Below are 27,711 nucleotides of genomic sequence, written 5' to 3' on the forward strand. Positions count from 1 at the left end.
TTTACATTCCATAACATTACAGATAGTGTTGCCATTATGACAGAACGCCATTACTCACTCCTAGCTATTATACAGAAAAGTTCTTTTGAATGTGTACTTCCAACTTTTAGGTTACAAAGCACACAGTAATGTTTGGCAGGCTAATCTTTTAAGCAGTTGTTTCCGATCTCCATTTAAACGCATGTCTTTTAACTTACAAAAATAAAATTAAAAAAATTACCCCTCCTAAAAGGAGTAGCTATTCCAACTGACAGCTGTAGCCATAAGTGCTACCTATTCTAAAATTAAGGTGACATATTAAACTGTCCTATGCAAATTCTTGCTATATTTGTCATATAAAATGGAAAGACAATAGTCCAAACCTTTGCTTAGGGTCCAAGTCAATGGGATTCCTTGCTGCTCCTTCATAAATCACACAAAAGATCTGGTGCTTTTCTGAATTACTGAATCCTACTGAAATAATACCCCAATTACATGAGAAGGTTTACTATCATAATGTCAGACCGGACTTGGTCGAACGCTGCTTACACTGACCCATGTTCACGAAAGTTGACATTGCTGAATTCCTACATTGCCGAATTACGTCTCGAATTTGACCACGGAATGGGTTAAGATAGAGGTGAGATTTGTAATTCGGCAATGTCGGGTTCGACATTGTCACCATTCGACCCCCTGCCTTTCGTAGAAGTGGATCCGTCCGAATCTACTTAACATAATGATAGTAAACCACATGAGAACATCAACTGTTCGCAGGAATCTGTCACCCTTACTGTCTTTAGTAGGGGAAAGAAAAATGAAAGCTATTTAAGACAGGTTAACAGACAGTTCAAAAAACATTTTAGGCATCAAAATGGGATTAGTTTTCAGTGACAGTCTAGCTTTAAGAAAGCAAAGTAAGGCCCCCTGCACATTAATGCTTACAGATCACAAATCCTTCATGACTGAGGTTGCTTCAAAGAAACCCAGCTGGAATAAAATCACACTCCCTGAATGTTTTAATTTACATGGGGTAAAGTACCCATGTGGAAGCAGGGACTGGAAAAGGAAGAATAGCAGTGATCCAGCAAGGAAAGTGTAGATTAACAGGTAGTCAAGGAAAGGAAAACTACAGCAAAGAACAAAAAGTAAGCTTCTTAGCTATAAAGATGATTACAGCAAACTAAATGACAAGGAGTAGTGCAAACTACGAAATGCAGTCCAAAGAGGGAGACTAGAATGATTTAAGAAAGGAAATTCTGATCATACTAGATACTGGGTCATCTCTGGGTGACAGTGAGGAGCACTTCACTTCAATTTCAGTCTGACATTAAGGTGCCCACGTTGCACAGAGCTATGGAACAGACTAGAAGACCAGAAATACATCTTGCCTCATTTTCTCAATGTAATCTTTATCTTGATGAAGAAATAGTATTATTAGTTGAGGTTGCACAATACTTTAGAGATGCAATGATTTATACATTAAAGTTTTTGATAGTGAGGTCCCATGAACCGAGGTCTTTTTCTTTTGCTTGTTTAACAATTTTACAAGTTTAGTGGAAGACAGTTAGCAAACTCTACCTCCACATACATAAACAAGCCCAACTTACAGTTCTTTTTCTCCACATAAAGCCAATCATATATTTGCTTACTTCCTAGGACCAGAGAACCATGCTAGATTAACATACTAGGATGCTGCAAAGACGCTCCTAATAACCCTTTATCTAAAAGCATGAAGTCACAAGTATCACAAAATATGGCAAAACTGATCTGGCCAACATGGATTAAGCCAATTAATTATAGTTTAATATTGAAGTGAAAAATGTATCATCTTTTCCTGCTATTTTTACTCCCCACGTTTTGATATGCTCATGGTATGCCACTGGCAAACTCCAAATTTATATTTCTTCATTCCTATTTTAGTCTGGACACAAACTCAATTTGTAAATAACTGAATCTGTACTTTGGCATATTCACATTTTCCAAAACAAAGGCAACTGTTTTCACAAATAGGCAGAATATTTATAATGAGTGACAAAATTCACAGTGGATGGGCACACCATGAGTTAGTCTGTATACTTCTGAATGGGAATAACCTCCTTTCTACTCTTAATTACTGATTCAAATGCATTTTTTTTCTTCTCAATTAACATATCTGCCTGGTATCTACCTAAACTGTCTACATATATTACTCTCTCTGCAGATAGTACTTATGCTATTAAATGCATCTTTGTTGTACTATGCCATAATGTTACTCTGAACTTTTTTTATTTTAGGCATTGCTACATTCCTTCCTGGAGATTTTCTCCTCGGGTCTCTGCTGAAAAAGGGCTCTCTGGGCCCAGTCGGACTAACCCGGTTAACAAATGCAAAAATAAATAAATAAAATAAATTCAGACCCCAAAAGCAGAAGACATAAAAAAAAATGTCATCAAGTGGTTATAAACCAAGATGTGCATAGATTCTGTCTTGCTCTACATACACTCCCACAGTATCCACACAATGTAACAGATTACGCTACAAAATAAATAGTGGGCAGATTACCATTGACATGTTCATAATGAAATTTAAAGTCAGCAATTACCTGTCTAATTTGTGTTTTAAGACACTTAAGTGCTCTTTCATCTTCCGGACCTCCTCCTTCCGTGATCGAACAAATTCTTTATTTTTATGTAGATACCTAAGACAGAGAAAGGGGAGGAGAACAAGAATGCTCAATGGCCAAGTTAAATCAACAGCTCACTGTCCACAAAGAATCCTTATATATAAGCTCAGAAGCTTCAAGATACTCAAATTTTAACCACCACTGTAGAGATTGTCAGAAAGAGAAATACAGCATAGGATTACAAAAGCAGTGCTCCAACTAATACCTCAAGAAACCTAACATAATGCAGAGACAGCAGGGTTAATATTCACAAGAATACAACTCAGCAGCAGTTTCTCAACATCAGGAAAGCAGAGCTCTTGTGAGTTTTGTTATAACAAGAGACTTCCTTATATTCCTGGGATAAGTGTACCCATTAATGTTTTCAAAGTCTGATTTCTAAAGTCCTGTTGCAGGTACGTTTAACACTAAAGCACAAGGTGACATCTATAAGCTAGGCATGCACAATGAAAATATCTGTGAGAGGATGTCCAGAGATGGAGTTAAGAAGGGTTTGTCAAACACTATGAAACAATCTCAAGTTTTCTATTTGTATTAATAATGCAAAAATTAGTGCATATAGTGCATATTATGATAAAAACAATCTATGCAGGCAGTGAGTGTAAGCAAACAAATAAAAACATTAGTGCACAGTTGGTAACATGAAAACATTAAGAAATATAAACATTGGGTAATGCAGTTATAAATATTAATATTGTCATATCTATTTTAATATTATAAAATGTGTGACATACAATACGGTAAACAATTCTACCAAAGATACTTGCCCTCTAACATGATGGTTTTGTAGATAAATATTGTTTTGAAGTATTGTAGAAGTATAAATGCATATCTTGCATAGACTATGCAATATTGCAGTCGGCAAACCATTCTTAACCTGCGTCATTAGAAAGCTCCTGAGCAGATTAACAGCTGTCCCACTGATTATCTTGGGTCTATCTTGTATGCCTACAGAGATATAATCTTTTGTTTGACCATAACATTACTAACTTTTGGGAAATTAATTATCATTGTTCTTTGATAAATCTGCCACATAAAAACATTACCATACAGCCCTATGATACTAAAAATTACTTTAAAGCCCACTGCCTAATAAAGAACCTTTGTATTTTACATTTTTTTAATTCACATCATTTATGAAATTGCAAACCATATTAAATGTGTTTTCAATGAAGGATTTAGGAGAAAAGCCCTAGAGTAGCAACTGGTTTCCTGGCTGAGAAGAGGGGATTATGGATTAAATTACCCTCCTGTTGCACAGGACTGAATGAGTAAAATGTACTTCACTGACAACTGCTTACTTTATCAATATGCACCAGTAAGGGACCTTGTGATTAGGACTTCTCACTGTTGAACTGAAACCACAAAAAAAGTTATGTACTTACCATAACGTTGCATCTGTGTTGTCCATCTTCATTTATCCTTGACACATGGGTTTGGTTCCAATATCGGAACTGAATCGGCTATTATTTTAGCTCGCACTAGAATATGGCATAGGTGCTGCAAGACCCAGGCAGGGGAGGAAGAAGTCAGAGGCCAACACCTCCTCACCCTTCCAGGAAGAGGAAGACAGCTTTAGTTTGCCGTACTGGTGACATCTGCAACAATAAGAGTTTATTGCCTGCAGCATTAGCTTAGCAAGGCTCATCTACACAGTACTACATCACTTGGGCACACTACTTGCATATGAGGTAGTGTAGATGTGTTCTCATGCAAGCAGCACCAGTTGAGCTAATGAAAAGTTTTGAGTGGGATTTACAGCCTTAACAGCAAAAACCTATCCTGCTGGTCAAGTTCTATTCCCTTCAACCTCCACTTGCTTACTATGCAACTTGGAGCAAGTCACTTAACCAAAACCTACTCGCAGGTTGTACTGAAAAGTAGCTTCTGCCTAATGGCTTTTCATACTTAACAAATGAATAATGTATGGTGCATCATTTTTCTCATCCCAATAATAAAACCAACACAATTACTGTGCATGTAGACACATATGGTACCCACTGTTGTGTAGGCTGTAATGACAGCAGATGCATACCTTGCAAGCAAAGAAGTGTACTGTTGGTGAGGAAAATGTTGAAAAATCACAGATAAATGTAGAGTTTGGCTATTTGCACTATTTCTGGATGCTGGATAGAGCAGAGCCAGCACACCACAGAAAACACCAACATAACTGGAAGATAAAGCCCAGCATCATCACATAGCACAAGAGCAGGCAATCACAGCAACACAGCACAAAAGCTCAAACAATACGTATCATACTGCAAGGACAGCAGCACACAATGAACAAAATACATTAGAATGATAATCTGTCAGGGGACCAAACACAGACAATGAGCAGCAAAAGTCAAGGAGCCTGTGCTGGTAGAAACAATCACCTATGCAGACCCAGGTGTCGGGGCACCTTGAGAAGAAAAGCTAATCATTATACACATGTCCAAAAACCCTGACAAACTTGACCAAGTAGCTGGTGGACTTTGAATACAAGTGCTTTAGCTAAAACATCTCAATATTGTCCAGCTACAGGACACTAGGAAGGGGAGGGGGTGTAAAGAGAAGTAAAAAGGATCGAAACAAGTGCATATATCAATCACATATGCTAATGACCTATACAAGAGCCAAACAGCTGTGTACAAATTAACTGCTTTGCACCCCTTTGGTGTAGCTGTCACTCTCCGTCTGAGAGATCAGATTGCCCTGCATACACACACGCACTCATATCTATATCTCTCTATATATACATATATATGTAAACATATATCTGTATCTACACACATTTTATATAGGTGTGTGTATCTATCTATCTATATATATCTATATATATATATATATATATATATATATATATATATATATATGTTAAGAGAAAAAGTTTAAAACATACTATTTGTCTTTTTCTCCCATTTAGCAAAATGAATATGTTATTTGCTGAAGTGTTGGTAAGAAAATGTCATTGAACCATGTTTATTAAAGATGGGCTTTATCTATGATAGATGTAGTTTGCTTATGAACTTGAACAACACCTATTTTCTATACTTCTGAATACTGAGGCAGGCTCTGGAAAATTCCAGCTACCACTGTGGTTTTGAGGTAAACATTCTACACTAGCTGTGGTTTTGAGGTAAAGCATTCTTTTCTGAGGTAAATTGTGATCCTAGATGTTTTTCATAGCCAACTGTCAATTGTTAGAAATGTAACAAAAGCTATTTTGGCTAGTAACAGGAAAGTATAAAAGTTGATGTCAGTAACCAAGCTGATCAGATTGAGATAATCTTGGCCAACATGTTGCTGTAATCTGGTTAGCAGTTAATAAAGGAAATTTTCATCACCGGAGGCAGATGTGACTCGCTTGAATTTTTTCTTCTGACATTTTGGTCCTTCGCACCGGAAACCTCTACGAAGATACGGATCAGACCGACAGAGACTGAAAAACCTGCGCAGGTGAGGGTTTCTTATCTTAAGATTCCCTCGACGGATAGCCCTCCGACTGATTTGTCGTCGGAAAGAGCCCGGCCGCTCTCTGATCCCTATCTGAGGGACGGTTTCCGAACCAAAAAGGGGAAACTGAGTCTCATCTGGTTCAGGTAGGATGAAAATACCGTTTTTTTTCTTTTAATTTAATCTTGTCGACAGGGGGTTTATTTTTAGTTAAGGGTTTTATTTTTAGTTAAGGGTGGGTAGGAATAATTAAGATTATTTTGTTAGGATTACCTGTTATTTTGTTAGGATCCCCATTAAGATAGCCCCATTTTATAATAAGCCCTGTAAAAATAATTTTGATGCAGTCCAAAAATATACAGTCCTAAAAATAAGAAATGCAGTCCTAAAATATACAGTCCTAAAATAAGAAATCTAGGAAAACATGGGTTCAAGTTGCTGCAAGTGTGAGAGTGATGCCTGTTTAAATGTTGATGCTAAGTATATGAAAAGTTTAAACAAAAATAATGTTAAATTTTTAAGAAGTGGAAGTTGAAATATGATTTTGATGGTACACTGAATAAGAATGCCTGTGCAAAATTGGTTAGAGATTTGGAAAGAGATGCAGGAACTAGAACTAAAAAGCAAAGACAATTGTGATTTCCCCAAGCACAAAAATGGTTAGAAGAAGCAAATAAACTAGCTATAAAACAAAAACAGTGTCAGGAAAAAGAAAATAAATCAAAAGGTATCACTGGTGCCAAGTGGAAAAGTAGCTTTATTTTTAGATAAGGAGGTTGAGCACACAGTTTGTGCAGTATAAAGGCAGGCAACCCCCCCCCCCACACACACACACCGTATGGTGAAATTGCTGCTGCCATACCAGGGGAACCTCCTCAATATCAGTCTGAAGATGTGGGATCTGTACAGAAGGGTGAGTTATTAGCTGTTCAAGGAAATGTTGTGACCCCTCCAATTTACTCAAATTCCCGTAGTACCTAAGGTTGCTTTGCAACAGGTAGACCAACCTATGCAGTTAAGGTCAGGACCAGCAGGGCAAGGACGTTGGGCTATTAAACTTTCTGACCATTCAGAAGCTCTTCCCTTAATACAAGTTGCAAACCCACAAGCAGGAGATGTTGGACAAGAACCAACTATTTTAGTTTATCGTCCCTGGGCTAGAGGGGATATAAAACGAGCTACAGATGGTATTCCTCATCCCAAGGTTAATTTTCAAAAGTTTTCTGAGGACATAGTTGGTATGCGTTTAAGTTATCATTTAAATGGTTTAGAAGAACAAGTAGTGCGACAAATCTTAGGTCCAGATTGGCACTTAGTTTGTGGTACTTGGACATATAAGGCAGATGATGGCACTACATTAAAGCATAATTCTGGGGTGTTAGAGACACGAGTCACTGATCTGTTAAAGAGAATTTCTGATAAGTGGCACCCAAGAGCAAATTGGACAGTAATAAATGAGTACATTCAAAATGATGAATCTGTAGATCATTACATTGTAAGATTGACAGAAGTGTTCAACAACCATTGTGGAATGACGATTCCGCAGGATCAGACTAATGATAGTCCGTATGAACAGCAATTAAAAAATGCTTTCCTTAAAGGTTGTAAGGCTTCGATAAGTAGTTTTATTACTAAGCACATGGTAGATCATAGAACATGTAGACTGCAACCTTTGTTTGAATATGCACGACATGCTGAGCGACATTTTAATCTAAAAAAGAAAAAGAAAGTACAAGTGTTGGCAGTAGGGGATGATGGTGGGATATTCTTAGTACAGGACCAAAGAGGGCAAGGGCACCGTGGTGGCATAAAAAAACGTGGGGGCCAGCAATGGGACACGTTAAATGAACCGGGTGGACATTCAGCCTATAGGGAAAGGTTAAAACGTGGAGAATGTTTTAAATGCGGTAGACGTGGGCACTTCGCTGCCGACTATGAAGAGTGGCAACATCCCCCACAGCTTACGAACAAGGGCTCCGCATGACTATAGGATAGTAAAGAAAGGCGCCATCTTCATTATGGGGATAGTGAAGAGGCAGACCCTCTCTACGATGAATGTCAGAAACACTCTAATGGAAGGGCGGGATTGTGACTGTGAAGTCATAAACCTGGCAAATTTGGGTATTGCTATGCATCTAGATCAGAAACCCATGATAGAGTTTTTGGTTGAGGGACAAAAAGTGGAGTTTTTATGTGATTCAGGTGAATCGCATACACTTTTGGGTCCAGCAGTTCTGCCTCCTAACTGCAAAACAGAGGAGTTTGTCCTTGTAAAAGCGGCAAACGGGAAAATTTATAAGGAACTACTGTCTCATCCTCTACTGTTCACAGATCCGCAAACAAACCAAACTGTTAGGTGTAGGATAATTATATCAAAAGTTTGTCCAGTTAATTTGCTGGGAAGAGATTTGATGCATGTGTTTGGAATAGCGGCAATTCCCACACCTAAAGGTATTGAGGCAAAAAGGTTAGCAGATGGCTTAGTAATACAGGGAGTACAAGACTTGTTTTACTGGTATAGTCTAGACTTGATTTCAGACGGCCCGGGGAGGGTTGATACAGAGTTGATCAATCTAGCTCTAAGTAAATCTAGGAGCGGGTCACTGCAGGTTGCGGTGCACTTACATTGTACTATGTTCTATAAGGCCCCTGGTCCGGATAAAGAATTTGAAAAATAATTCTTTAAGCACAAATGTGCAAGGATAATTTTGAATTATATGTTTTGGGATACGCAAGGTAATACAGTAGTAACCTGTACTTTGACTAAGGAAATGAGTTCTTGATATCGCTCAAGTTATAGCCCACATATCTCAGTTACTAAAGCAGTGGGGACACACTGGGTAGATTTGGTGAAAAAGGTAACGATTTGTAACACAATTTCTGAAAGTCAGTTGAAAGATCAACAGATCCAGGTACAAAGATTAAATTGGGTGACTTGGGCATGACCAAGTGTGCACCTCAGGGATGACAAAACAGAAATGGCATGACAAATCCTCCAAACTCAAGAGGAAGATAGTGCGTTAAGTGCCTTGCCTGTAGATTTATGGTCAAAAGGTAAAGGAGATGTAGGATTAATGAAAACAGCAGGTGAAGTTTGTATAACTGCAAAGTCAGGTTTAGACCTCGTAAGCACCAATATCCACTAAGTAAGCAAGCAGAGGAAGGAATTAAACCAGTTATTAAACAGCTAAAATAGGTAGGAATTCTTGTTGAATGCCCAGATTCACCCTACAATACTCCGTTGTTTCCTGTAAAGAAAACAGATGGGTCATGGAGGTTGGTTCAGGATTTACAAGCAGTTAATTCAGCTGTGATCCCAAGAGCACCAGTGGTCCCTGACCCCTATACATTACTTAATGATTTACTACCTCAGCACAGATATTTTTCTGTCATAGATATAAGCAATGCTTTTTTCTCCATACCACTACACAAGGAGAGTAGATTTTGGTTTGCATTCACTTTCCAAAGTAAAAGATACACATACACCAGATTGCCACAGGGTTATTGTGAGAGTCCGACAATATTCGCACAAAAAATGGCTGCGAATTTAGCTCAGTTTGTTCCCCCAGAGGGAAGCCAGGTCCTGTTGTACGTAGATGATATTTTATTGGCCTCACCCACGCAGGAAAGTTGTAAAAAGGATACCCTAGCCCTTCTTAGTTTTTTTAGCTGAGCAAGGACAAAGTAAAGAGAAGTTACAATTGTGGAAAGCACAAGTAAAGTACTTGTGTTATTTAATCTCGCAGAAAGGTAGACAACTGGAAAATAAAAGAAAACAAGCAATTCTTGAAGCACCTATGCCTACGACTAACCGGGAGATGATGTCGTTTTTAGGTGTGACTAATTTTTGTAGAAGTTGGATTCCTAATTATGCTGAAGGACCATTGACCGCACTGATCTATGACACTCCCATGGCAGCTAAAAGTAATATACAGTGGACAGATAAGGCAATACAAGCATTTAATAGAATTAAGCAATTGATAGCAGGAACCCCCATTTTGGGTTTTCCAAACTATTCTAAGCAGTTTGTACAAATGGTTGATTGTAAGGGAGGATATATGACTTCGGTTCTGGTACAAGTACATGGGGATAAACAGAGACCGATAGCTTTTTATTCCTCCAGATTAGATCCTGTTGCAAGGGCATTGCCGCATTGTGTTCAAGCTGCGGTGGCAGCCACCATGGCAGTGCAAGCCTCAGCATCATTAGTTTTGTTCCACCCATTAAAATTGCGAGTTCCACATTCAGTAGCTACTATACATTTGCAAGATAAGATAACCTTTTTATCTCCTAGTCGACATTTGTCATGTATGACAGTGCTGCTGACACAGCCACATATGACCATAGAAAGATGTACTACTCTTAACCCGGCAACACTTTTGCCGACTCCAGAAGAAGGTACTCCACACGTTTGTTTGGAGAGCATTCATGACAAAGTAGTTCCCCGACCAGATTTAACGGATATTCCGTTGGTAGATTCTGATCCTGTTTTGTTTGTAGATGGATCAGCAAAGAAGGACACTGTAGGAAGAACACTAGTAGGGTATGCTGTCACCACAGAAACTGAAGTTTTGGAAGCAAAAGGATTGTCAAACATTTATTCTGCCCAAGCAGCTGAGTTAGTGGCTTTGACTCGAGCTTGTACCTTAGGGGAGGGTAAAAAAGTGACAATTTATACAGATAGTCAATATGCTTTCTCTACTGTGCATGTTTTTGCTCAACAATGGAAGAATAGGGGAATAGTTACTGTGGCAGGCAAACCAATAAATCACAGAGATTTAATTTTACAGTTGTTAGATGCAGTGCAATTACCACTCCAGATAGCGATATGTAAATGTTCCGCACATACTAACAAAAAAGATCCTGTCTCCAGGGGAAATGCCCTTGCTGATATGGCTGCAAAAAAGGCAGCTCAAGAAAATGATTTGCTTTTACATGACAATGATTTAGAGCCCGGACACCTCTTAGACTTAGAGACACTAAAAGTAATGCAAACACTGACAACATAGAAGGACAAATGTCGTTGGGTAAAATATGGTATTACCCAACAGGATGGATTGTATAGGGCATCAGATGGCAAAATGGTATTACCCTCAAACCTTTTTAGGTATACTGCATTGGTTAGCCATGGACCTGCCCATGTAGGAGTACAGACAAGGATTCAAATAGTGTCTAAGGTGTTTTGGTGTAAAGGATTTTCAACTTATGCAAAGCAATTCTGTTTATCTTGTTTATTATGTGCAAAGTATCATGCTCAGGGGGGAGTTAAAAAATCTCAGCAGGCATTCCCCACCCCTCCATATCCATTCCACACACTCTGTATGGACTTTATTGAGTTGACACCTTCAGAGGGAAAAAAGTTTTGTCTAGTTATAATTGATGCGTTTTCTAAGTGGGTAGAAGCTTTTCCAGTAAAGCATCCTGATGCACACACAGTAGCAAAGCTTTTGACAACAGAAATAATTCCCCAATTTGGCCTTCCAAGGTGCATTTATAGTGATAATGGGTCTCATTTTGTAAACCAGATTGTGCAGAAGTTGGGTCAAGAGTTTCAAATTGATCTCAAGTACCATTGTGCTTACCATCCGCAGTCAGCTGGACTGGTGGAGAGACACAATGGTGTCCTGAAGAGTAAACTCCGCAAACTGATGGCAGAAACACATACATCATGGACTGCGTGCCTTCCATTGGCACTCCTGTACATGCGAATCTCACCCTCCTACAAAGGACTTACACCATTTGAACTTTTGGTTGGGAGACCATATTATGTCCCGCAGTGGCAAGGATTGTTGCCAGCGGAACGTGAGGGGGGTGAGGATCTGGCGGATTATATGAAGAAGCTGCTAAATGTCAAGTCTCTTGTAACCAATGACTTTTGCAGATTCCAGAGGTGAAGCCTTGTTAAGCGTGGCACCCGGGGACTGGGTGTGGATCCGAATTGTGACTTAGACACCTACGGCTGTAAAGATTGCAGAGAGGACTTCGTGGATTCATATCACCCACTGTAAAAAAAACTCAAGACTTTTCCTTCTACCATTGATGTTGGTCAGACTCCATCGGACCCCTGAACGCAAAGTCTGACTACAGAGGAAGGATGGCCATGTTCAACTGGTACTTGAACGGTTACGTGATGATGATTTTGGTGGCGAAAGTAAATATGTCCATACGAGAAGGAACAGTTGTGAGAGAAAAAGGAATGGTGGTGCTGCAAGTGCAAACAGGTGTTACTACTATGTTCAAGGTAAAACTTTGTGAAGGAATTTTGGACTGTGTTAAATGGAACAATGATTTCTTGACTTGTGCAAAATATTTGTGCAATAGAGACTGTGTGTCCTGGTCAAATGTTTGGTGGTCGACAGATGTGAATGGATGGGAAACAAGTGGTGCAGTGATACCAGAGAAAGATAAGCAGGCAACAAAGAATAAAAATTGTGCATTTCCAAGGTACTGAAGTAATTACTATAACCATCGTGTCACCAAAAGAAAGCGATTCAGGAGTTTATGGAATCGGAGTGTCCCTTCCAATTGGAACTGATCCTTTGGGGACTTTCCAACTTAAAGTGCAAAGCCTTAAAAATGCTACAAGTAAAGCAGATTTTGCCTTCACAGAAGAACAATTGTTACTCGAGACGGGATTCGTACACCATAATGAATGGTTATCTTGGGTTAGATATAGTACCAGAGAGGCACATTGTGAAAACTGTGTTTCTTGTGCTGAAGGTAAACTGCAATTAGCGACAGTCCCATTGATGCAAGTTGAAGGTAATCTGACGTGTCTGTTAAAGTTATTCTTCAACAAAACCGAAGATAAATGCAAAGATGAAACCCAGCGTTTTCCAGTCATAAGCAAAGTTGAGAAACCGCCTACAGCGATTTCCTATCCAGGTTCGTATATGTTCATTTCCAGAGATGGCACAGGGAAGAATTATGGCAAAATGGCATATTATTGCAATGTTACTGTGAATGGCAATGGAAATCCATTTCTGGAGAACCAAACTCATAGTTTAGCAGACGTTTGGTGGTTATGTGGAGACAACAAACTCAGATCAAGGCTTACGATTCCCTGGAAGGGAACTTGTGCACTTACAAAGTTAATTCTGCCATTCTGCATTTTCCCAGTTCCAGCAAGCAATTTCGTAAGAGAACCTGAAATAAAGCCGAGGTGGTTGAATAAGAGAAAAGGAGAGGCACCAAAGCAATCCTTCGATAGCAGTGTCTACATCGATAGCATTGTCATACCAAGAGGCGTGCCTGATGAATACAAAGCAATAAACCAAATAGTGGCTGGTTTTGCATCCATCTTTGTCTGGATTCAACCCAATAAGAATGTGGACTGGATCAACTACATTTACTATAACCAGCAGCGTTTTGTGAACTATACCAAAGATGCATTAAAAGGTATTGCTGAACAACTGGAGGCCACTTCGCAGGTGGCATGGCAGAATCGAATTGCGTTGGATATGCTCCTGGCCAAAGGAGGAGGAGTTTGCAGGATGTTTGGGACTTTCTGTTGTACATATATTCCGAATAACACTGCCCCTGATTGGAGCATCACTCGAGCTTTGAAAGGTTTGGAGATGTTATCCGAAGAATTGGCAGAGAACTCTGGGGTAAATAATCCCTTTACAGACTTTCTACAAGCGTGGTTTGGAAAATGGAGTCATCTCATCAGCAGTTTCCTGGTGTCTGTCGGAGTCGCTGTGGCTATCGTGGTGGTATGTGGTTGCTGTTGTATACCCTGTATCAGAGGTCTTCTACAAAGACTGGTTGATACTGCTGTTACGAAGACGATGTACCAGCAGTTGCAACAGACTGGTGAAAGTGAATACACTGAAATGTGACTTTTGCAAATGTCTTGAAGTTTAAAAGTTTGTCTTGCAAATGAAGTAATGTATGCAAAGAAAAACTTAGTTATTACCATATATTGCTGAAATAAAAAGACAAATAAAAGTGTTTTGATGGGGGAAATGTTACGAGAAAAAGTTTAAAACATACTATTATTTGTCTTTTTCTCCCATTTAGCAAAATGAATATGCTATTTGCTGAAGTGTTGGTAAGAAAAGGTCATTGAACCATGTTTATTAAAGATGGGCTTTATCTATGATAGATGTAGTTTGCTTATGAACTTGAACACCTGTTTTCTATACTTCTGAATACTGAGGCAGGCTCTGGAAAATTCCAGCTACCACTGTGGTTTTGAGGTAAAGCATTCTTTTCTGAGGTAAATTGTGATCCTAGATGTTTTTCATAGCCAACTGTCAATGGTTAGAAATGTAACAAAAGCTATTTTGGCTAGTAACAGGAAAGCATAAAAGTTGATGTCAGTAACCAAGCTGATCAGATTGAGATCATCTTGGCCAACATGTTGCTGTAATCTGGTTAGCAGTTAATAAAGGAAATGTTCATCACCTGAGGCAGATGTGAGTCGCTTGATTTTTTCTTCTGACGACATATATACATATATATATACATATATATATATATATATATATATATATATACACACACACATTATATATATATATATATATATATATATATATATACATACACACACACACACACATATATACATATATATGTACATACATACACACACATATATACTCGCAGACACACACATGTACGCATATTTATATATATATATATATATATATATATATATATATATATATATATATATATATAAACACACATTATATACATGTACACACACACATACATACACACAGATTATATAAACACACACATATACACACATACATACACACAGATTATATAAACACACACACACACACACACACACACACACACACACACACACACACACACACACACACACACACACACACACACACACACACACACGTATATAATATGCAGTCTACTTCCATGCTCAGTAATGGGACAAACCTGTATCAAGACTAACCCATCTGCATGCATGGCTCTGCCTATTACCTCCATCACAGGACATGGGCATCAGTCAAAGGCATCAATATCAACCAGAGAGTCCTGTACTCTCAAGTATTGCCAGACCAGGGTTACATTTAACAGATGGTGTGTCATGGCCAGAAACTCATGTACTGCAATACATCTACTTGCCATTCTTTACTGAACTGGGCTCTACAGACCACACAGTATCTGCTGCCAAATAGAGATCTCTGAATCTCAACCATACTTGATTAAATGCATAAAACAATGCAATCACTTTTCTCAGAACACTCTGGAAGAGGGAATGCTTTCAGCCAGTCAAATATTAATCTTCTGACTGTCACAGAAGCTAAATGAACAAACATCTGCTGATCAAAAATAAAAAAAAATAAATTTACCAAAGACCAGCATCACATGGTACAATGTAAAAGAAGTTAACACCATATTTACTCTTCAACCACCAAAGCTTAAGCTTAAAATCTGGACAAAAGCACAAGTATTGTTAAATGTGATAAATACGGAAAAATGTATATAACATTCTGCTAAGTGCCTAATTCATACCACATTAAATCCTACACTAAATAGACATTTCCTTCAAAGAAAAAATAAATTTGATATTATCTAAAAAAAAAAAAAAATAGAAAAAATACTGTCAGATATTAGATATAAAAAATGACAAATATCACTTATTTACTTCCAGCCAAGACCAATAGTGAACTCTCATAATCGAGGCAAATTTAAAAAGGAGGAACAGACTGTAGCAATTAATCGTATCTAAGTCAGTATTTGAAATCGATGAATCATCACCACCCTCATCATCAGCCCCCCCCATTTTCTACATGGGGTCAGGGTATCGTGTTAACTGGTCGCCATCTCTCTCGATTCAATGCCACACTCTTGCCATCTTTAACACACCTAATTGTCAGAGATCTTCACTCACACAATCCATCCACCTCTTTGCTGGATGATCTCATTTCATCTTATTTCTTCCTTTCTGTTCCAAATTATCATCAGATTGTCTTCTGCTTAACTGCATGTGTACAAACCACTGTAATCTGTTCTCTTCTTTTCTGCAATTGGAGCTACTTTTGGTTCTGCTCTTACGTCCTCATTTCTACTTCTGTCCCACAGTGTGCATCCTACCACCCTTCTCAGGCACTTCATTTCCATCAGCTCTAGCTTCCTTGTCTGCTTTGCCTTTACTGCCCAGGTTTCTGTACCATACAGTAGTACTGATCGCACCACTGTCTTGTACACCTTACTTTTCAGCATCTTTAGCATTCTCTTGTCATGGACTACATCTGACACTATGCCAGTTGGCTGCAGTCCCTCAGATTCTTGCTCTGACCTCTTCATTCAGACTTCCCTACTACTCAACCACCCCTTCCAGATACCTGAAAACTATACACCTGTTCTACTATCTTACATTCCATCTCAATTCTCAGCTTCTTCCGATTTCCCCAGTTTGCTGTCATTACCAGTCTTACCTGCGCTTAGTTTCACCCATGGGCCTTCAGTTTTGCATTACATTCCCCTATCCTTTGCTGAAGTTCTTGCTCAGAATCTGCCTATAAATGTCATATTGTCTGCGTACAGGAACTTTGTTGATATGATCCTCCAACTTGTTTGCTAATGTTGTCCATCACCAATATGAAAAACAGTGGGTTCAGACCTGGGCCCTGGTGCAAACTTACTCCTACTGAAGCCCCTCTTTATGGCCGAACACTGTTCATACTGGAGTCATTGGGTCCTTCTGCATAGCCTGCACTAATTCTACCAATGTTTCTGGGACTTCGAATCACTGCAGTACTGCCCAAATCAACTTTCTTGGGACATTGTCATATGCTTTCAAGTCTAGGAATGCCCAATTGGACTATTTCCCCATCTCCAGCTTCTACTCTACTATCGCTCTCACTGCAAACATCTGGTAAGTTGTGCTGCATCCTGATCTGAATCTGAACTGCTCATTTCCCCATCTTACTTTCTACCACTCTGCATATCTATTTATCATTACCCTCACTAGAACTTTCATGCAATGTGATAGGAGTTTGATGCCTCTGTACTGCCCAAAGTTGTGGATGCCCCCTTTGTTCTTGTACACTGGCACTCCAGTCAACGGGCATACGCCTCTCTCTCCACAGTGCTACAAGCACCCTCAGGAGCCATTTCTCCCCTATATCACCCAGCAGCTTTATGACATCTGCTGTGACTTCATCTGAGCCTGCTGCTTTCCCTGACTTAATTTTCCTTAGTGCTATCCTTACTTCTTCTAGGGTGGGCTCCTCTTCTGTAGGTTGTTTCTGGGAGAGTACAGCTTCTATAGGATTTGCTTCATTCACATAAATAGATGAATAATAAAATTAAAAAAAAAAAAAAACCACGTGTGCAATCAAAAAAATCTAACCAATTGTAAGTTTGAAAGGATCCAACTAAAATAAGAAGTTATGTACTGACCATAACATTCCATCTGAGTAGGTAGCTTCATTTGTCTGCAACCTTTGGGACTTGGATCCGATCCGGCAACTTATTATACAGCTATGGATCTGAGCTGCTAGCTCCTCCCCTCACCCATAATCCCCTGCCAATCCCAAATAACCTCAGATCAAGTTTGCCCTCCTACAGATACCTGGAAAGGTGTCCTAACAGGAAAAGGCAGGATAATACAAAAAGTACTAACTCTTCTGAAGGCCAGGGGGAAGGAGGGGGGGGTGGTTGCAGACAAATGATGCCACCTACTCAGATGGAACGTTATGGTGAGTACATAACTTCTTAATCTGGAGTAGGGACTTCATTTCTCAGCAACCTTTGGGACAGAGTCCCCAGCTACCTGAATCTTGGGCGGCCATCATGGAAGGATGTTCCGGAGCACTGCGGAGCCAAAGGATGCTCTCCCTCTGGAAATGACGTCCAGTTTGTAGTGGTTGATAAAGGTGTGAGATGAGGCCCAAGTGGCTGCCGAGCAAATATCATCCAAAGGAACTCTAGATTTAAAGGCAGCAGAAGTAGAGATGGAGCGAGTGGAATGTGCACGGACTCCCTGAGGTGCGGGCCTCCCAGAAGCTTCATAAGCTAGAAGAATACATTGGGAAATCCAGCGTGACAAAGTGACCTTCGAGACGGCTTTACCCAAACTGAATTTGGCAAAGGAGATGAACAGCTGATCGGATTGTCTGTGACCAGCAGTCCTATGAATATAGAAACGCAGCTGCCTGTGCACGTCTAAAGAATGCAGCTTGTACTCTCCTTTATTTTGATATTTAGGGAAGAAAACTGGTAGGTTGATGGACTGATTGATATTGGTTTCTGAGGCCACCTTGGGTAGGAAGGAGTGACTGGTCCTGAGGTACACTCCATCCTGATGAAAAAACAAGTAAGGGGGTTTCAGGGAAAGGGCTTGAAGTTCCGAAACTCTCTTCGCTGAAGTGATGGCTACCAGGAATGCTGTTTTCCAGGACAGATATTTAAGTTCGGCCGAGGCAGCTGGTTCAAAGGGGAAAGCAGTCAAGGCTTGAAGGACTAGTGATAGATCCCAAGGGGGTACGGCTTCTTTGATAGGGGGGCCTGAGCAGAAAAGTACCCTTGAGGAAGGTTTTGCATAGTTTAGCTGACAAAGGACCTGTCTCATGTCCCACATGGTAATGGGAGATGGCTGCCAATTGTACCTGACTGTCGAACAACTGGCTCCTTGCTGAAAGAGTCCGGTGAGGAAGTCCAACACTGACGTTAAAGGGGCAGTGAAGGGGTCCAAATTATGATGTTCCGCCCAGATGGAAAAGCACTTCCATTTACTGCGGTAAACTTTCCTGGTGGAAGGTTTGTGCGCTGCCACCAAGATGGCTTTGACTGGTGAAGAGATACCGGGAGTCCTGATTAAGAGTGGAACTGGAGCAGCCAAGCTGCCAGCTTCAGGTTGTCCAGATTCGGGGTCGGTAAGCCTGATGGATGGGATATTAGATCCGGGCTGGGATCCAGAATCCTGGGAGGATTCACCAAGTGAGACCACAGGTAAGGGAACCAAGTTTGCCGAGGCCAGAAGGGGGCAATGAGGATCATTCTGCTCCCCAACCGCGAGGCTTTCTGTAAGAGCTTTAGCATCAGGGGTAGAGAAGAATAGGCATAAAGTAGACCGGGCGGCCAAACATGCACCAGAGCGTCTTTCGGGGCTTCCCCTGGTGGGGGAATCAGAGCGAAGAAGCTGTCGCATTTCGTATTTGAGGGAGAGGCAAAGAGATCGCAGCAGGGTTTCCCCCATTTTGCAAATATCCGCTTTGCTACTTGGAAGTTGAAAGACCACTCGTAAGAGGAAAGAATGGTACGGCTGAGTTTGTCCGCCAGAATGTTGGTCCGTCCCGGAATGTGCGTTGCAATCAGAAAGCGGTTGGTGGAGATCGCCCATTCCCACACCCTCATGGCCTCTCGGCAGAGAGGGTAGGACCTGGTTCCCCCGTTTGTTGATGTACCAAACAAACAACTTGACATGTTGTCTGTCTGTATCGCAATAGTTCCTACGGGGAAAAGGTTCTGAAGTGCTTGCAACGCTAACAGCACCGCCCTCATCTCCAGAACATTGATATGCAGGGAGGTCTCGGTGTCGTTCCACGTGCCTTGGACTGTTCTGCCTGAGCAATGCCCCCCCACCCGAGGCGAGAGGTGTCCGTGGTCACCATGGCGAGAGGGGGAAGAGTGCATAAGGGCTGGCCTATATGGAGGTCTGGAGACTGGAGCCACCATAACAGGGCCCTCCTGCAAGCCTTGCTGATTGAGATACGGTGGCAGAGAGGAATTGGAAGGACCATTGCACTTGGAAGGTCCACTGAAGTACCTTCATATTTAGGCGAGCACATGGAAGAAGCGTTATTGCTGCCGCCATGGAGCCCAGTGCCCTCAGGACCAATTCCGCCGGTGGAGCTTCTGATTGGAGGATGGCCCGCACATGAAGACTCAGATTCTGTAGTCGCTCCGAAGTCAGGTAGGCTCGCAGACTTCTGGTATCCAATCTGGCCCCTATGAACTCTATTACTTGTGTCGGAGCAAGGGAGGATTTGTCCGTACTGATTGTGATGCCTAACTTGGGGGGGCTAGGCGGAGAAAATAGTCTCTGGCTGAGCAGAGAAGATGCCTTGTTGGGGCAGTCAGGAGCCAGTCGTCCAAGTACGGGAAGACCTGTATTCCCTGGAGTCTCAGGTGGGCCGCTATCACTGCTAAAACTTTGGTGAACACCCTGGGGGCTGTGGTGAGGCCAAAGGGAAGGACCCTGAACTGATAGTGGCTGGCTCCCAGCCGGAAGCGGAGAAACCTCCTGGATCGTCTGTCCATTAGAATGTGGTAGTACGCATCCTTGAGGTCTATTGAGCACATCCAGTCGTTCTCCCGCAAGAGGAGGAGAATGGATTGAAAAGTGACAATTCAGAATTTTTCCTTGGTTACAGACAGGTTCAAGAGGGAAAAGTCTAGGATTGGTCTCAAATCCCCCATCTTTTTTGGCACCAGAAAGAACCTGGAGTAAAACCCTAATCCGAGCTGGTCTGGGGGGACGGGCTGGATGGCTCTTTTTTTAGCAGCTGCTGGATTTCTGCGGCTGCAGCCTCCCTCTGATCAGGTGGTACATCGGGGAGGTTCCGGAGTCTGCGGACATGTTGCATTGGAATTTTGTAACCTCTGGAAATGATCCGAAGCACCCAGCGGTCTGATGTGATGGACTCCCATGCCGCCAGATGCTTCGAGAAGCGCCCCCCCCGACTGCCTCCAGTCGGGCAACCCTTCAGGGCTGTTGCGTGGGCCGATCAGAGAAAGATTCTCTGGATCCAAAGTTTTTCGGGGCCCCTCTGCCTCTAGGGTGGCGTCCTCCCTGTCCTCCTCTCCCACGGAAGGACTGGTTGTCCGGAGCGGGTTGGGAATGTTGCGATTTCCGGAACCACATCTTCTTCTATCCCTTTTGGTTCTTCGAGAAGGACCTCTGGGGAGCAGAGAAGCGGACTCCGACGGCAGACAACGTCTTCCCGTCCTTCTCGCTCTGGACAAGTGTCTCGCGAACGGTCTTGCCGAACAAGGCAGAACCAAAGGGGGCGTTCGCAAAGGATGCATTAAAGGGCTCCGCGAAGTCACAATGTCGGAGCCAGCCCTGACGTCTCATAACTAGGCCCGCTCCGCTAGCTCTAGCGGCTCCCTCAGTGGCGTGGGACAACAGCCGCATAGAGGTATTGGAAATGGATCTTAGAGTGGCCATACGAGTGGAGTACAACTGCTTGTCCTCCGTCGACATGGACTCTGGGGGGGGAAGCAGTGTATTCTTTAATAAGATCCCGCAGCATCCTGATGACATGTGCCATGTAGTTCAGAGACCTTACTGAGAAGGTCACTGAACTAAATACCCGCTTCCCAAGGCGATCCATCGAGCGGGACTCCTTGCTCGGTGGATGGATCGAGGGGCTCTCCTGAGCTAGTTCCCTCTTAGTAGCTGCCGCCATCAACATGGCATCTATGGGTGGACCCTTGCTCCAGTGGGACCGGTCTGCGGGGGGGGGGGCTCAAAATCCTATCTGGGCATTTAGGGACTGGCTCCACAGTGTCCGGCTCCTTCCATGCCCTGGTGGTGATAAGGTCCACCAGGGGGTCGGCCTGAGGGGACATCCAAGAGGTAGACGGGCCTGCTTCGAATGCCTCTAAGTAACACGGACTCATTGGAGGAAGCCTTGGGGGCAGACCACCCCCCCCCCCGATCCTGAGCATTTCCATGTCTCCAAAGGAGACATCCTCAGGGGGTGACCTTGGGGAGCCTTCCCCTTCATCCAAGTCAGTGTCCTCTGTTAAGGACTCGGGGGGAGTCCAGGTGCCTCCTCTTACACTTGTGCTTGCGAGGCACTTCCTCGGGGGGCTGTCCGAGGAGGTCTCACCAGCAATATCCTGTTTCAATGGAACAACATGGGACATCGGAGCAGGCCGTCCCTGTGGCCGGGTGATGGGAGCCCGACCCAGCAGAGAGGGAGTGCAGGGTGGAGCCGAGACAAGGGCCGGGGGGTCAGGATGTTCTCGACAGAGCCCTCTCCACTGCATCGAAGGCAGAGGGGGAGCCACTCTCCCTGGGCTCCGAAAGCCGACTCCCACTCGGATCCGATGAAGGGATCGGAACCGGCACCGAGACAGTCGGATCCGAGGGACCAGTGTGCTCCGACCTGGACGGAGCCGAAGGTACACCGAATCCCTCGGATCCGAAGCTCGCCCCATGGCTAAGAGAGGTCGGATCCGACGATGGAACAGACCGAGGGCAGGGTCGGATCCGAAGTACCCAGTACTGTCAGCTCCGACGCTGCCCGGCTCCGAGCGCTCCAAACCCGGGAAGCTGGTCGGAGAAGGAGCTATCGGAACAAAGAAAGGTGTCGAGCTCCCACCCGAAGGGGGGGGGGGGGCAGGAGCACTCCCATCTGCAGCTGGGCCTGGATGAACCTTATCATCCGGTCCAAGTATATATCAGACAGGCTGTAGGTGGTTCTCGAAGAGACCACCGAGGCAAGCCTGGAATGCCGCCTTGATGACCTAGACTGAGATCGGGTCTCCTCCTCCTTGGGTCCCGGAGAGAAGCAAGGGGATCGGAGCCGAGGAGGAGACCTGGAAGCCGTGGAGGCCGAAGCGGAGGCCTCGGCCCGCCGCTTGTGGTGCTTCTCCCTCCGTTTCTCCCTCCTGGCCTCCCTGTCCTCCGGCGCTTTAGTAGGAGTTTGAATCCCGGCCGGGGGAAGGGGGGGCAGGAGTGGCCGCCACCACCACAGGCTGAGGAGGTGCCACTGGAGCAGCGGAGGCCGAAGCCGAATCCGGGGGCAGAAGTCCCGCCAGGATCAGCTTCAACCTTCGCTCTTTCAGTACCCAGGGGTTGAACGCTGCACAAATGGTACAGCCAGAGGACAGATGTTCAACCCCAAGGCACCGAACACACAGTGTGTGGCCATCTGCCGGAGAGAGCTTATGGCCACACTCGGTGCACTTAGAAAAAACAGGTTTTGGGGCCTCTGACATACCCAAAACTAAATAAAAGCTACACAAACGCACTAGGCCCCAAATGCAAGTGCACAAAGGCACACACTAACGACCAGCGAGGGGAGGGTAAACACTAAAAATTAACCGACTAAAGGGAAACCTAACACACACACACTGATTAAACTACTGAAAAAGTAGGCTGATTAGACAAAAGTCACTTTTCTGAAAATATTGCCAGGAGCTCAAAATCCAGCTGACACACTTAAGAGCGGCAAACTAGATCTGAGGTCATTTGGGGTTGGCAGGGGATTATGGGTGAGGGGAGGAGCTAGGAGCTTGGATCCATAGCTGTATAATAAGTTGCTGGCTCGGATCCAAGACCCAAAGGTTGCTGACAAATGAAGTCCCTACTCCAGATTTAAGTGATTATCCCTGTGGATAAGATTTAATAGACTGACACCGACATCTACTACATCATTAACTGAAGCTTTGGTTGTAATTCAGATCATCAGCTAACAAATATCTTCTAAAGCACTGCTCATCAACGATATTGAAATAAAGCACACCAAACTTTGCATTTCCTAACATAGTATAAAAATACTCTTAAGAAATGAGAAATTATATAATAATGCATATTCCACTACAAAGAATGAGCATGAAAATCATATTTGACTATAAAGGAATGACTACAAAACAATGATGAATTTTTAAGTCTGTGCAATAACAGAGAAGATCTGTAAATGCCAGTGACATTAATCATGGATAGTAAAATCACACCCTTCCAAAGAATATCAGGATAAGCCCTCTCTTACAGAACTATTCAGTGCTTAAAATCTGACGCATCATCTTCTTTCTGCTGTTCTCATTACGGGTCGCCACAGCGGATCATCCGTTTCCATTCCTTCCTGTCCTCTGCATCTTGCTCTGTCACACCAACCACCTGCATGTCCTCTCTCACCACATCCATAAACCTTATCTTAGGCCTTCCTCTTTTCCTGTTACCAGGTAGCTTCATCCTTAGCATCTTTTTCCCCAATATACTCAGCATCCCTCCTCAGCCCATGTCCAAACCAACGTAATCTTGCCTCTCTGGCTTTGTCTCCAAGCCTTCCAACCTGGGCTGACCCTCTAATATACTTATTCCTAATCCTGTCCACCCTCGTCACACCCAGTGCAAATCTTAACATCTTTAACTCCTGCCTTTTTGTCAATGCCACTGTCTCCAACCCATATAACATAGCTGGTCTCACTACCCTCTTGTAGACCTTCCCTTTCACTCTTACTGGTACTCTTCTGTCACAAATCACTCCTGACACTCTTCTCCACCCACTCCACCCTGCCTGTACTCTGCTTCACCTCTCATTCACACTCACCATTACTATGAACTATTGATCCCAAGTATTTAAACTCATTCACCTTCGCCACCTCTACTCCTTGCATCTGGGTGGAAACACAATGTTGCAAAGGGGTCTGGATAGAGAGATGATAAAAATCAGCAAGCAAAGGAGAGTAGTACTGCTGGAATTGAATTCATCCTCCAGTCTTGGTGAGTACCCTCATAAGGTGGACACTTTTGTGCAATTTTGTAAAAACAATGATACAGATATATAAACTGCATTTTACATAACATATATCCTGGACAAAAGTAGGTTATAAATGCCCACGCAGGAGCACTGGTGCCAAGACTGGAAATGTTACAGTGTAGAATCCTCGAGGCATGGAAACATTCTTACAATGTGTTTAGCCCAAGCTCAGAGGGAAGATGGCCCCCTGTTGAAGTAGTAGTCCACAAAAAGTGACCGGCAAAAAAAGAGCCATAAAGATGACAGAGGGAACTTTTAGGATCATAGGTTGATACTAGGCTATCTGCCCTAGGGCATTTATAAGCCTAGCCAGAGTAGGTTTGGCTTTCACCACCCTTTTAGATTAGTTGACTGTGCCTCTGTATAATAGGTCACAGTAAGTAGCCCTTTTAAGGTTTGTTTACTGTACCTCTGTCAAGCAGCGATACAGAAGAGATCTCAGGGGTAAACTTATGATCTCCCATCCATTCGTCAAGATTTCTCTTGAACAGGGTCAGTGAGGAGCTCTGCCTGACATGGATTGGGATTTTGTTCCACAATGAGGGGAGCCTCTGTGATATGAATCTGTCCCTCCAGCATGTCCTATTTATTTCTGTGCTGAGGTTCAGGTCCCTGGAGCGTGTAGGTCTAAGGGATTTAGATTTCCTGAGGTGAAGCATGTCCATTAATTCTGGGTTTGTCATGGCTTTATACGTCAGACACAGATCTCCTCCGAGTAGGCGGTACACAACTGAGTAGAGCTGGAGTTTCTTTAGCCGAACTGCAATGGGCATCTGTTTGAGCCCTTTGATCCTCTTGGTGAGATACTTTTGGGGTCTTTCCAGTTGCTGAAGGTGTAGGGTAAGGTACATCCCAAACTGGGCATTGTACTCAATTATGGGCCTGATAAGTGATGAGTAGAGGGACACAATGACCTCTCTTGATCTAGATGTGAACCCTTTCATAAGGTGGGCTATATAGAAGGTCTTTCTCACCACTCTGGCAACGTGATTGTCAAAGGAGAGATTGCTACCTACTTGGGTCCCCAAGTCCCCAATTACTTCTTCCGTACTTAATGGATTACCACTTATGTGGTAATTTGTGGGCACTTTGTTTTTTCCAAAGGGGATGACTATGCACTCTTTGGCATTTAGCTTTAGGCCATGGCTCTGGCACCAGTTATCCATCTCTGTGAGACCCTTTTGGAGGATGCTTGTGTTAGTCGGAGAGTCGATTATAGCACCCAGTTTGCAGTCATCTGCAAACTTGGTCAGCCATAGTCCACCCATGTTAGCCTGTACCTCAGAGAAATATATACCGAACAAGAGAGGTCCCAGGACTGAGCCTTGTGGGCCACCACTTGTAACTGGTTTAGAGTCTGACATGGCACCTGCTATTCTGACCATGTGGGTTCTATCCCTGAGCCAGTTTGCAACCCATCTTGTGACATAGGGGTTGATATTTAAGCTGGTGAGCTTATTTATGATGCACGAGTGGGGTATTGTGTCAAAGGCCTTTGCGAGGTCCAGGTAGGCTGTGTGGACTACCTTCCCTTCATATATGGTTCTGGTAACTGTTTCAAAGAAGTCGACCAGGTTCAAGAGGCAAGATCTGCCCTTAACGAAGCCAAATTGGGTAGGATCCAGTGTCTGGAGGTTCCCAATGTCTTTATGATTTCCATGATGATACGTTCCATAACTTTGCAGACCAGGCTAATCAGGCTTGTAGGGCTATAGTTTCCGGGGTCTGTTGTAGCACCACCTTTGTGGAGTGGGACCACTGCTGCTGTACGCCATTCCTTGGGAACATATCCTGTAGTAAAGGCTGAGACTGAACAATGATTTTATATGAGGGTTTAGTTCTTCTTGGAGCTCGTGTAAGACGCAGCCCAGGACACACTCTGGTCCCATTGATGCTGTGTTTTTAGCTTTGGAGAGGACAGCTCTCACCTGTGCATCTGTGATCTCAGGAAGGCTACACTCTGCTGGGATAGACATTTGTTCTTTTGGGGGGGAAGGGGGGGGGGGGGGAGACGTTTGCACTGAACCTTTCTGCCAGGATGTTGGCAATGTCTGTGGGTTCAGTGAATTTTTTGCCATTTTGCACTAACTCAGAGCATATCTGGGAGTTGCCTCCCAGGTTTCTGACACAACTAAAGAAGGCCTTGAGATTATCTTTAGCGTCTTGTGCAATTTTTCTTTCAAAGCTGGCCTTAGAAGATTTTATGAGGGATCGTAGTTTCTTGCTAGTACTGATCAGTGCCGCCTTCCCTTTTTGGGATTTTGCTCAGTCATGTAGTAGCTTTCTCCTTCTGTTGTATAGCTTATTTATGGCCGGGGTCCACCAGACAGGTCTCCTGCCCTTGGAGAAGTGAGTCTTGGTTTTATTTGGGATAGCATACGCCATGCATTCCTGTAGGTGTCCATAGAATGCTTTTGTAAAGGATTCTGCATTTTGGGCAGTACTGTCCACTGGCCCGGGGGCTTTGAAGGATTCCACCTCAGTTTTGAGAAGTGTGAAGTTTGCTTTTGAGAAGTTCTTCACTGTGGTTTCCTTGGCTAGGGGTGGGGACGGAATATGGATGTCCAGTGAGATTTATGGTCTGATCTTACCAATGAGGGGTATACCTCTGGTGTGGAACATAGAGACCCCATGTTGGTGATGACCAGATCCAGTATGTTTTCCCCTCTTGTGGGAGTGGTGACCAGTTGTTCCATAGCATTTGAGTTTATAAATTCTAGGAACCGTTGGGCGAGGGTGTTTGGGCTTGAGTAGTTTTCCCAATCGATGTTTGGGTAGTTGAAGTCACGTAATATAATAGTGTTTGGAGAGACCTTCATATTCTCCAGTGTTCTCAGGAAAGCAGAGTGAGGTTCCTGTGTTTGGGAGGGTGGTCTGTAGCAGGCTACAAACTGAAAGGCAGTTTTGCCCACTGTTAGTTGCACATGGATGGTCTCCAAAGCTTCATGCAGTGCCACTAGCCTGGATGTGTGGGTATCTTTGATAAATATGGATACTCCCCCTCCTTTTGTGGTTCGGTCCCAGTTTTGGGGCCAGAAAGCATGGTATGAAGTATAACCTGGTAGTGCTGGGGTGCTCTCGGGAGCCTTGAACCAGGTTTCTGTTACTGCACAGATATCGATATTCTCCATACTGAGAAGAGTCTCGAGTGCG

At 43.1% G+C, this 27,711-nt stretch overlaps 1 protein-coding gene across 4 annotated transcripts in view; it reads right to left on the reverse strand.

The window, feature by feature from the left end:
• Positions 1-27,711, reverse strand: part of USP28 (ubiquitin specific peptidase 28) — a 732,083-nt gene that overhangs the window by 310,685 nt on the left and 393,687 nt on the right. For all 4 annotated transcript variants that reach the window (XM_044081073.1, XM_044081072.1, XM_044081070.1 and 1 more), the window contains one exon: positions 2,561-2,656. In XM_044081073.1, coding sequence (XP_043937008.1) covers positions 2,561-2,656 — 96 coding nt within the window. The remainder of the gene's footprint in view (positions 1-2,560; positions 2,657-27,711) is intronic.

Source organism: Protopterus annectens, chromosome 8.part0 (assembly GCF_019279795.1).
Source record: "Protopterus annectens isolate FY-2018-M chromosome 8.part0, PAN1.0, whole genome shotgun sequence".
NCBI lineage: Eukaryota > Metazoa > Chordata > Ceratodontiformes > Protopteridae > Protopterus > Protopterus annectens.